The 13,006-nt window shown below is 43.7% G+C and overlaps 1 protein-coding gene across 1 annotated transcript; it reads right to left on the bottom strand.

The window, feature by feature from the left end:
- Nucleotides 1-216: 216 nt before the first annotated feature.
- On the bottom strand, nucleotides 217-11,752 carry LOC142466699 (uncharacterized). The gene is made up of 4 exons (XM_075572014.1): nucleotides 11,670-11,752; nucleotides 9,488-9,675; nucleotides 6,033-6,216; nucleotides 217-2,065 (listed from the first exon to the last, which is right to left on the bottom strand). The coding sequence occupies exon 4, from the start codon at nucleotides 1,963-1,965 to the stop codon at nucleotides 451-453; it is 1,515 nt and encodes a 504-aa protein (XP_075428129.1). The 5' UTR covers nucleotides 1,966-2,065; nucleotides 6,033-6,216; nucleotides 9,488-9,675; nucleotides 11,670-11,752; the 3' UTR covers nucleotides 217-450.
- Between the last annotated feature and the right edge of the window lie 1,254 nt (nucleotides 11,753-13,006).

Below are 13,006 nucleotides of genomic sequence, written 5' to 3' on the forward strand. Positions count from 1 at the left end.
AATCCCTTACCCAAAAAAACCCTACCCCAAGCACTTACCCTAAAACCCCCTACCCTAAACCCCTTAAATTAACCCCCTACCCAAAACAGTAATAAAAACTTACCTTAGAAGCAGCTGGTGGCGGAGGGTCCGTCTGCAGCCTAATGCCGACGGCAAATTGGTCGCAGCAAAACTATTCTGATTCACAGCTAAGTGAGGCAACAGACCTCTTCAGGATAATGGGGAATGCACATTTTATTAGAACAAACAGCATGGAAATATAAAATATTATTAAGAACATTTTTCTTTAAATAAAACTACAATAAGAATGATACAAATAACCTGCATTTAAAAAGTTATAACTTTTAAATCTTTTAAAACGCTCATTTTTTGCAACATAAACTAAAGTCCCTTTTCATCGCGATTTAGCGTAACACACGTGTGCACTTATGTGAGCGTCTTAGTCGCTGGTTATCCCAAAACATGCCTGGCTTTAGAGATAGGTCTCTCCCCTGTGTGTGTCCTCTTGTGTCTCCTCAGGCTGGATAACTGACCAAATCCCTTCCCACATTCCCCACATACATGCGGTCTCTCCCGTGTGTGTGTCGTCTTGTGTGTGTTCAGGCTGGATAACTGACCAAATCCCTTCCCACATTCAACACATACATACGGTCTCTCCCCTGTGTGTATCCTCTTGTGTCTCCTCATGTTGGATGACACACTAAATTCCTTCCCACATTCCCCACATGCATGCGATCTCTCCCCTGTGTGTATCATCTTGTGTGTGTTAAGGCTGGATAACTGACCAAATCCCTTCCCACATTCCCCACATACATGCGGTCTCTCCCCTGTGTGTGTCCTCTTGTGTGTGTTCAGGCTGGATAAGTCACTAAATCCCTTCCCACATTCCCCACATACATGCGGTCTCTCCCCTGTGTGTGTTCTCTTGTGCTTGTCCAGGTGGGATAACACACTAAATCCCTTCCCACATTCCCCACATACATGCGGTCTCTCCCCTGTGTGTGTCCTCTTGTGTGTGTTAAGGCTGCATAACTGACCAAATCCCTTCCCACATTCCCCACATACATGCGGTCTCTCCCCTGTGTGTGTCCTCTTGTGTGTGTTAAGGCTGCATAACTGACCAAATCCCTTCCCACATTCCCCACATACATGCGGTCTCTCCCCTGTGTGTGTCCTCTTGTGTGTCTTCAGGTGGGATAACTGACCAAATCCCTTCCCACATTCCTCACATACATGCGGGCTCTCCCCTGTGTGTGTCTTCTTGTGTCTGTTCAGGCTGGATAAGTCACTAAATCCCTTCCCACATTCCCCACATTCATGCGGTCTCTCCCCTGTGTGTGTTCTCTGGTGCTTGTCCAGGTGGGATAACACAATAAATCCCTTCCCACATTCCCCACATACATGCGGTCTCTCTCCTGTGTGTGTCCTCTTGTGTGTGTTCAAGTTGGATAAGTGACTAAATCCCTTCCCACATTCCCCACATACATGCGGTCTCTCCCCTGTGTGTGTCATTTTGTGTATATTCAGGCTGGATAACACAATAAATCCCGTCCCACATTCCCCACATACATGCGGTCTCTCTCCTGTGTGTGTCCTCTTGTGTGTGTTCAAGTTGGATAACCGACTAAATCCCTTCCCACATTCCCCACATACATGCGGTCTCTCTCCTGTGTGTGTCCTCTTGTGTGTGTTCAAGTTGGATAACCGACTAAATCCCTTCCCACATTCCCCACATACATGCCGTCTCTCCCCAGTCTGTGGTCTCTTCTGTGCATTCTGGTCTGATAACCAAGTCAGACTCTTCACACTTTCTCCAAGATCTTTTCCGGTGGCAGCAGCTAACATATATGTTTTGGAATGAGAAGCAGTTACATTGTTTATTAATTGCCTTGACTGGTTGAAATATGCATTTTCTGTCATATTTATTGGAATATTGCAAGATTGTTCTGTCCTCATCTTTTCCATGTACTCATTTGGGTGTTTGAACTTCAGATATTTGAGGAGGTAATACTGACTGCTAAAAGCAACCTTCCAGTGCTGGCATGGGTGGATTATTGGAGCTTGTCTTTGTAAAAAAAAAAAAAAAAAAAAGTCACTGTTACACAAACTGTATTACAAAAGGTCATGCAGGAGAGGTAAGTTGGCGTATCACAGAAAGTTCCAGATGAAAGGAAACTGTAGATGTACATTGTAAAAATGAAGGTTTAGCACAACATGTGCAGCATTAGGGCCGGGAGAGTAGATGTAGTGGATTATACATTTAAAGTGGATCATACATTTAACGATTTAAAAGGAAATCTCACTAGCTACAAAACACCAATTAAAGTGGCAGAAATCTTTTCAAATGCTTTGATAGATAGTAAGTCGATAGTTTCAGTTGTGAAGGTATAATTAAAAAATGTTAGTACAATGAATAGAATACGTGTCATTAGAAGCTCACATATCAGTAACCGGGTGTTCCCGTTACCGCACCATGTAACAGGTCTCTATTAGTTATAGGATGACCCAACTTTCTGCTAAATCAGGAACCAAATGCACATTTATTGTATTTTAACATATACAATGTTGGTGGGGATAATACAAAAACGATGCAAAATCATGAAATGTGATTAAAAAAAAGGAATGTGATTCATTCCATTTAAGGTGACATCCCAGCACCCAAAAAAGGGCATTCATCACATGGTACATCCACCAACTCCCTTCATTACCTTAGCGGTTAACCACTGAGGGGGGGTTATTAATGTATTTTAATATTGTTGATGTATTTATTTATTTATTAATGGCTTACCATTTATCGCCAATGTGGATATTCTGCCCCCCCCCACCCCCCCTGTTGAAAGGACCTAGTTATCCACAGTAATAATCAATGGTTTTACGTGTAATCTGTATTTTGAATGTATGTATTTTGTGTTAATGTTTAAAACCACATTTGTCTAATAGGGATATTGGGCATTAGTCTAGAAGGGGGGCGTTGGTAGGGGATCTTGGTAATGACAGTAGTTGCCCCGGGGAGGCGGGGAGGCTTCCCATGGGGGTTGGGGGGAAGTGGTGGTGAAATGAGTTAACCCCTCAATTACCTTAGCGACTAGAATGGCAATGCTTTACTGGCCACTAACGGGGTCAACAGGGTTAGGTAATGTTTTCTAAATAAAGTATTAACCCCTTTGCTGCCTGTGGTATACCTTGGGTTAATGTTATTTTGATTATAGGTTTATGTAATAGTAGACATTACAGAAGCCTATGATAGAAATATTAACCCAATGCGCACACATTATTAACAGTCACGTTAATTCCCATATCGTGAGATTGGCCCAAATATCGCACCATTAAACTATTACCACAATCTTGATATATACCACCTTAAAATTGCAGTAATAACACCAGTTAGTTTATTATTTCCCCGTGTGCGATATTATCGCCACTTTAACAGAATTTGATGTATCTGAGCCGTAGGGGTTTGGTTAATGCCTGCGGGACAAACTAAGAACTAACCATGCTTTACTAGCCACTAAGGTAGCAAAGGGGGATAGATAGTGTAGTGTAATGTGTATATTATCCCCTGTGTGGTCAGCTAGTCATGGAAATCGATGACTAGTTGACCCGTGGACAACTTATTTATTTATTTATAAAATATTTTACCAGGAAGTAATACATTGAGAGTTACCTCTCATTTCAAGTATGTCCTGGGCACAGAGTAAAACAAATAATACATGGTTACAAGTACAGTTACATAAATGAACAGGGTATACATTATATACAAGACATTGCATGCACAGTCAAAGAAAATTTATATTATGAGCGTATGAAACAGTTACAGACCAGGTTAAAATGTGAGACAGCCTTAGATTTGAAAGAACTTAAACTGGTGGTGGATGTGAGAGTCTCTGGTAGGTTGTTCCAGTTTTGGGGTGCACGGAAGGAGAAGGAGGAACGTCCGGATACTTTGTTGAGCCTTGGGACCATGAATAATCTTTTGGAGTCTGATCTCAGGTGATAGGTGCTGCATGTGGTAGGGGTGAGGAGCTTGTTCAGGTAGCTGGGTAGCTTGCCCATGAAGAATTTAAAGGCAAGACAGGAAAGGTGAACTTTGCGCCTAGACTCGAGTGATGACCAATCTAGTTCTTTGAGCATTTCGCAGTGATGTGTGTTGTAGTTGCATTGGAGAACAAAACGACAAATTGAATTGTAGAGGGTATCAAGTTTGCTAAGGTGGGTTTGAGGAGCCGAGCCATATACTATGTCTCCATAGTCAATAATTGGCATTAGCATCTGCTGTGGGATACGCTTTCTGACCAGGAGACTTAGGGATGATTTGTTCCTGTAAAGTACCCCTAGTTTGGCATAGGTCTTGGTTGTCAGGGTATCAATGTGCATCCCGAATGTTAAGTGGGAGTCAAACCATAAGCCCAGGTATTTAAAACTAGTGACAGGTGTTAGGGTGGTGTTAGCGTTGGTTCTAATCAGGAGCTGTCACTGGAAGCTTTACAAATTTAGTCTTGGTCCCAAATACCATTGTTACAGTCTTGTCAGTGTTTAAAAACAGTTTGTTTTGGGAAATCCAGTTTTCGAGTCTCAAAAAGTCAGACTGAAGTATGTGTTGAAGGTCAGAGTGCTGTGTGCATATAGGATTGTGTCATCTGCATACATGTGTATTGAGGCTTCCTTACAAGCTGTGGGAAGATCATTAATGAACACCGAGAAGAGTAGGGGCCCCAGAACAGAGCCTTGCGGGACACCACAGGTGATATCCAGGGGGTTGGAGTTAGAGCCTGAGATGGACACATGTTGGGATCTTCCTGATAGGTAGGACTGAAACCAGTTTAAGGCATGTTTCCCTATTCCAGAGCTCTGGAGTTTGTTAAGCAGGATGGCATGATCAACTGTGTCAAAAGCCTTTGCAAAATCTAGGAATACTGCACCAGTGAGTTGTCCCCGTTCCATTCCACACTGGATTTCATTGCAAACTTTTAGCAGGGTAGTTACGGTGGAGTGTTTGGGACGAAACCCAGATTGGAATTGGCTAGGGAAATTTGTCTTGGTATAGAAATCGCTTAATTGGGAGTGGACACATTTTTCCATGACTTTGGATAGAATTGGGAGAAGTGAGATTGGGCTGTAGTTTGAGACAGTGTTTTTGTCCCCACTTTTGAAGATTGGGACAACTCTGGCAGTTTTCCAGGTCTTAGGGATATGGCCTGCAGACAGGATAGAGTTGACTATGGACGCAATTGGTTTGGCAATGGCTGGGGCACCAAGTCGTAGGAACCTAGATTGTAGTAAGTCGGGTCCACATTGGCTGCTTAGTTTTAGTTTGAGGAGCGCTTGTATAATCTCCTCTTCAGAAACTGGGCCAAATTGAAAATTGTGGGCAGTGTTGGGAGGGGGTGGGACTGTAGGGATACTCCCAGGATGAGATTCAGGTTTGTGGTTTGGGCTGCGTTTCGCTAATCCACAAACCTGAATCTCATCCTGGGAGTATCCCTACAGCCTACTTAGGGGTTAATATGTACTGAAATGTATTTTAACACCTATTTTATTATCTATTCCATGTTGGTTTAGCTCATCTTGCCTATGTATATAATGGGTAGTATACTGGCCATTATATACATAGAAAAGACAGGGCTAACACCAGCCTGGAGTAGGTGATAAAATATTTGCGGTATTTCTGCTGTTCCTCCTGTTCCGATAAATATCAGAACTTGATGTATGGTAGTCTTCATTTGAATATGCGGTATTATGCCTGTTTTGTATCGGATCTGATGCTTTTAAAGGGTCCGATAAAAAGTGCTTTATTTTTGGCGCTTGCAACGCTGATTCATTGCACGATAAGGCACTTTTTATATGGGCAGTAAATGACATTTTTGGTTACTGCAGCTTGATGTATCCGGCCCTTTGACTCAAGTCAGGTTTAGTGATATTAAGTTCTAGTTGACCCGTAATGGTGTATGCAGATCTATCATTATTTGCAATTTAACATCAGTAATAAGACAATAGAGATGTAAAAACCACGAAACACACATATTCCTGATTACCTTGTCCTGGCGCGTTACTTTTCCACAGCATACCCCCTTGATACCAAGCTCCTTCCCATATTCATCTCCAGACCAGGAGCTCTGTGTGTGGGGGGAGGTCTGTGCAGGTTCTGTAGTAGATTTTCCTGTGGACTGGAACGCCACAAGGTTCTGTTCTTCCTCGTTTCTCGCACAATTTACAAACCTAAAATTGGGACAGTTAGTGAGGTCTCAAAGTAATGTCTATTTTATAAAGGAAAAGCTGAAAAAGATACAAGTTGATAATAATGTGACTTGTCTTTTCTTTCTTCTCTACAGTTATTGAGAACAGAAGTTAATGGAGAGCAATGTACATACGATGGCTCACTTGTATGTACCCACATTTTAATTCAAATGGGAGCCACGGGCCACACCAGTGACTACTTTCTTATTACTTAAAAATACGTTCGTCCTTTAATAACAAACATACCTCTTAGGAGGGGGCAGGGCACCTTCAGCTGCATGCAGGGTGCTCGAATATATCAGCCAGGGGTACGTTTGCTATTTAAAAACCATTGTGCATGGTGCTAGAATAGCGCAGCCCCATGTGAGGAGCTACTGGGGATGGAAGCGCTCCGATCACGAGCACATGTCCCGCCCCTATGACGTGATGACGAGGAGGACGAACGTATTCCATGATCCATATTTGTGGATGTTTCATGTAAACAGGCACTACTTGTGCACTGTTAAAGCAGCTACTGATACTCCTAAGATTTATTTAGTCTTGTGACACCTGGCATACGCAGGTGCTCACTGTGACTACTTACCACAGAGCGCATCTGTCCACACCCTTACTGAGGGTACTTATTATATTACTCACCATATAACTGTGGTGGGGACATTAGTACTACTCTAGCTATCTTGGGCAGCTGTGTATGCTACTATTACTGGTCCAAGGAGTACAGACAGTATAGCGACCACTATCTAGTATTCATTCGTCCTATTTTAAATTCGCTGTATACTGGCTCATAAGAGTATTTCACTTGATCCACAGCGTTCCCCCCAATATTTTATCATTCTGAGTTACGACTCAAATTAAAAAAAAATTATTCACTCACTCCTCCCATTCAACACATGGTTCCTAGGCACACCTGTAAATATATACAGTAGTGTGCGAGTGCTCTCCTTGGGGTTCTTTTTCTTTCGTTGCTATATTAGTCAAACACATAAATGTTCCTGGAGAAATACAGAACAGGATTTCTTTCCCAATACACAAATAAGTAAAACAGTTGTTTTAACCCTTTGAGTGACGGAGGGGTCACGTGATCCCTCCCTCACTGATGACAGAACGGATGGGGAGACCCCCTCCCTTCTATCCCACGTAGTGATAGATCCGTCCTGCCCTGCACAGGAGCACAGAATATCATCTCCCCTAGGAAAAACCAGAAGGATTACTATGACGTAGCTATTACGTCATGGGGCCAGACGCAGTGACATGGCAACTACATCAAAAGGGCACCCAAAGAGTTTAATGGTGATTTTATCCTTTTCAAGGAAATCCAGTCCCTGACACAAAATCTGTCTTCCTACAGACACTTTTTTACAACCCATGGTAAAGAAACTGCCTTCTCACCTCAGAGACACAACACAGGTGTTACATATATTGAAAGAAGTAATCTGGGAACAGAATTATGTCTTGGCAACCTGTGATGTTTCCTCCTTTATATACTAGCATCGGACATCAGCAGGGATGTGAGGCCATTGCCTATAGTCTGAATAAGTATGAAGACATGTAAACCAACCAGGTAGACTTTTTACTGGAGGGCATAGCCTTCATTTTAAACCACAATATGTTTTGGTTTGAGGGTGACCACTACCTCCAGGTTAGAGGAATTGTGATGGGTACCAGGTTTGCACCTAGCTACGCCAATCTCTTTTTGGGTTGGTAGGAGGACCATACCACCTGGTCCAATCCCAGCTATGGTGCAAGCCTGGTACTCTATTGCCGCTACATAGATCATATCCTCATAATCTGGAAGGGCAGTCAAGAGGAACTATAAACTTTCTTTGAGGAGATCAATTTAAATGACCTCAATTTGCAGTTCGCTCACAAAATGAGTACTAGAAGTGTGGAGTTTTTAGATCTAGAAATTTTCATAGAAGATAATCAGATCCACACCAGGATCTTTAAGGAAGTGAACTGCAACAATTACATCACGGCCAACAGTTGCCATAAACCCACATGACTAAGTAATATTCCAACGTGTAAAGTGGAACTGCTCTAAGAAACAGGACTATGAGGGTCAGGCTTCCCTTTTGAAAGAGAGATTCCTAGAAAAGAACTACAAATCAAGGACAATCGATGCTGCAATAGAAAAGGTAGATAGGATTGATAGGTCTGATATGTTGATATATAAAAACAAGACAACATATCCGGGAGTAGAAAAACCTTTTATTCCTTTCATTACAGCATACAGCAAACAGTCAAAGAAAGTAAAGGGAATCCTGAGCAAGCATTGGCATATATTACAGCAGGACCAATGGCTTAAGGATGTCATTAGTGAGAAACCTGACGTCTTATTTTCAAGGGCCCCAAACTTGAAGTAAAAGCGGGTACCCAGTTTTCTGGCCACTAGAAAACATGAAAGCTGGCTAAGTAGAGCCCCAAAGGGCTTTTTCAAATGCTTGAACTGCAAAGCAACAAAAATCAGGAAACAAAAATGAAAGTATTTATATGCACTGCTACAGTCACAAATTTTGAAATAAAATCTAATATTTCATGCAATGGCAAGGGTGTTGTGTATGTACTAGAGTGGAGTTGCCATTTGCAATACGTGGGCAGAACAACACGGAAATTGAAAACTAGAATCAGCGAACATATTAGGAATATAACTATAGGGTTAGGGACCCATACTGTTTCAAAGCATTACAAAATAAAACACCAACAAGATCCAAAATGTTTGAAAATGTGGGGCCAAGAGCATGTGTTACATGATTGGAGAGGGGGTGATTTTACAAAAAAAAAATCTACACATGAAAAACATTTTGGATTTTCACCCTGCAAACACTGGCACCCAAAGGGTTACATTACGACATTTGCAGCCCTTCTCTAGCATGTATGCTTAGTCCCTATCAGAAGTGAAGATCCTAGGTGTTTTCTAAACTTATATTGTATTTTTCACCTCAGCTGGGACCTCTGCAATGCTTCTGGCATGTAATCTTTAACCCATAGGGTTACATTGCAGTAGGGACCCTGCCCTTTTCACTTTTCGTCTACCGAGTGAGATATATGTTCCATATGGCTACAGATGTTATACTGGGACCCCTTTTCTTTTTATGGTATGTATCAGTTTTATTAATTTTATTTGAGTAGCTATAGAGGTTCTTTTACTATTTTAAAGAACAGTCTGCAACAATCAATTTCACTCACATTTTGAATAATCAAAGACTTAATTGAGGACGCTGTATAAAAGGACTCCTAACCCCTGCATACTTACATCACTGAGGAAGGCATTGCTGAAATGCGTCTGATGTGTTTCGGGCGCTCACAGCCACCATAGTTGTCTGAGAGCAGAGCTAATTCCTCACACAGTCGTCGGAGCCTGGTCACATGCGCTCGTGCACGTCTGGAGCAGGAGAGGAGACGCAGCCTGCTGGGAAGCAGAGAGGCCGGTGGAACACCACACTGCAAGGAAATCAACAGAGGGCGAGTGAAGGAAGATCTGCCTAACAAGGACAACAGGAGCTGGCAAGCTATGCACCAATGCACTGCTGTATAGCTCGTTTGTGAGTGTTCCTACTTTTTATCTTTTCCTGTAATAAATGTTATTATGCCATGTCCCTCTCTCTTTTCTTTTCTTAAAGTGGAACAAGTGTGAAGATATACACCTATCATCCGGATCAAGTTAACCTTTGGATACTTTCTCCAGTGGACTTACTTTGCGGGACATTTTCACTTGGGCATTTGTTTATGTAAGTGCACTATTTACAGAGACTGGATATATTTTGCACTATATATAGGATAGTTGTGTGTTTTATAGGTGTCAAACACAGTGGTTTTGCACATTAGGGCACATTTTTACCCACGCGCTGGTATTCCTTTTTCCTTTGTAGTGATAGATCCGTCCTGCCCTGCACAGGAGCACAGAATGTAATCTCCCCTAGGAAAACCAGCAGGATTACTATGACATAGCTATTACATCATGGGGCGAGACTAGTGTCATAGCAATTACATCAAAAGGCCACCCAAAGGGCTAAATGGTGATTTTATCCTTTTCAATGAAATTTTGTACTCTAAGTGGTTTCAAGTTTTTCCACCGCTAGGTTGGATTTAAAGAAGCAGTTCAAGCTGCCTTTAAAAAAATAAAAATATATACGTTTCCCTTCAATATGCGCATCAATGCAATCCCAACACTGACAAGTGATTAGCTAAATTGCCGATCGATCCGTTCTCCTGTAATCAATCGGCGAAGATTCAGCTTGAGGGTTCAATAAATCAGTGTGATGCAGTCAGTGGGACACATATTTATATTCATATGCGTTCCACTGACGTGTGCTCACTCTCGAGCCCTGGTCCTGTCTCATGGGGCTTCTCCAGCAGCAGCATCTCCCTGTCGAAGTATTCTGACACGAAACGAGTAGGATGGAGCTATCCCTAACCGTGAGTGGAGGCACCAGGAGTTCGGCGCCCGGCAGTGTCGTCGTCAGGAGAGCCAGTGTGAGGAGTCACGGCCGTGAATTGAGGAGAGCAGTGCAACACTGATCTCAGCTGCCGGACACCACTCAGGAGGCTCAAGCCGCGGCGGTAATTTGTGTCGTGCAACACGTGCAGACACACTGTGTGGTTATTTTTATGTGTGTGTATTAATAAATGTTTTAATCAGTACTACACTAGGTACGTTTTATTTAACTTTATTTTGGGAGAATCACGCATTGTTGGAGATCCTGGAGAAGGAATGCAGGTGTGGACCTGATCAAGCGCAGGGGAGAGTATTAACGATACTCATTTTTTGCCAGTGATCAACTTCATTCCTGTAAGCAGGCAGCTGCCAGGGTGAAACCGGCCTCACAATCAAAGGTGCTGCGCAATGATTTGCCCCCTTTATATCCATAGGAAACACTGTTAGGAGGAAAGACAAGTCTAAAGCCATCGACGTGGATAACAGGACTGGTTTTCATTACCATATACAGGACTGGTATTGTACTGTTCTGTTCCTTTTGCACCTGGGACTTGATTTGTGTGTTCAAGTTCTGTATTTGACAAGTTTTGGAAGACTTGTCTGTCTTGTCCTTAAGGCTGCCATTTCTTCAATCTTGGACTGATCTATTACACTCCTTTGATTGGGACTTTATTTCAATGCTTTCAACTCGTTGATCTAAGAGTTGGGCCATTTATTTTTGGGAGAAGTTATTAAGATCAAACCCACAGTCAGTATTATGTATATACGTGGGGTATCTGTATTTGGGGTCGGTCACATCCTTCACCTTTTAGGTATAGCTTTATCAGTACACTAGGTACGCTGCCCAACAGGTATTTTTTAGGCTAAGTGCTTTGTGTAAGTAAATAGTTCTTTTATTTCAGTAAGGTGTATGGTCTGAGGAGAGGACGTGTCTGTCCTGAAACGCCACGTGTTTGCATATACCTGCTCTGATGCTTTGAATACAAAGTAAGTTACTTACAGAAAAGGCTCCTGTGTGCTTCCTGCACCACTTTATTTCTTCTTCTTCTCTTTCCCGGAAGTGGAGACACTGACTACATCCGGGTCACAGCTCTGTGTCCTACTGCGCATGCTCACACTAAGGGGATCATGGGAGTTGTAGTTTTAAATTTCAAAACGGATCACGTGTCACATACTGTGTAGCTTAGAAACAAGACAGTAACATTTCCCAGGCACTGTGCTAGGGAAGGTTCGTTTCTTCTGCATGTACAGTATACTTTCTCTTGTCCTTAATATATGTGTCTCACAGAGGGCTGGGGCAGCACAGGCAGGGCTCAGATTGTCCTGATTTCATCATTTACTTTATTTTGCAAGTTAATAACAAATTCCCCCCCTGCTCCCTCACACAGAGAGCCCCCCCCCCCCGCTCCCTCAAAGAGAGTCTTCCCCCCTCCCCGACTCAGCACACAGAGCCCTCTGCCTTCTCTCCACACAGAGCCCCCCTGCTTCCCACCCAGAGCCCCCCCTGCTCCCTCACACAGAGTCCCTCCCTGCTCCCTCACACAGAGTCCCCCCCCCTCTCCCTCACACAGAGTCACCCCCTGCTCCCTCACACAGAGTCCCCCCTGCTCCCTCACACAGAGTCCCCCCCTGCTCCCTCACACAGAGTCCCCCCCCTGCTCCCTCACACAGAGTCCCCCCTGCTTCCCACCCAGAGCCCCCCCTGCTTCCCACCCAGAGTCCCTCCCTGCTCCCTCACAGAGAGTCCCCCCCTGCTCCATCACACAGAGTCCTCCCCCTGCTCCCGCACACAGAGTCCCCCCCTGCTCCCTCACACAGAGTCCCCCCCTGCTCCCTCACACGGAGTCCCCCCCTGCTCCCTCACACAGAGTCCCCCCCTGCTCCCTCACACAGAGTCCTCCCCTGCTCCCTCACACAGAGTCCCCCCTGCTCCCTCACACAGAACCCCCCCCCCTGCTTCCTCACACAGAGTCCCCCCCTGCTCCACAATCAGAGCCCCCCGCACACAATCCCCCCCCCCTGCTCTGCACACAGAGGCCCCCGTGGGTCTGAGATTGAACAGAGCGGAGCTGCAAAGTGCTTCATAAGAACCCTGACCCTGCATTCTGCCTGGCCCCAAATAACACTCCCACACCATGTTTGTTGGACCTAATAAAGGGGCAATAAATGAGAAAACTGCAATGACATATCGGGGGGAGCGGGGGAAGAAATTATGATTTTGGTCTTTTTTTTTTTTTTGGTTCTTAATCATTAAATATGTAAGTAACTATTAAAAAGCTTCTGCTAGGGAGCTCCCGGGACCCTCATAGCCTAAAACATTCAGAAGCTAATTTCCCC

Source organism: Ascaphus truei, chromosome 15 (genome assembly GCF_040206685.1).
Source record: "Ascaphus truei isolate aAscTru1 chromosome 15, aAscTru1.hap1, whole genome shotgun sequence".
Taxonomy (NCBI): Eukaryota; Metazoa; Chordata; class Amphibia; order Anura; family Ascaphidae; genus Ascaphus; species Ascaphus truei.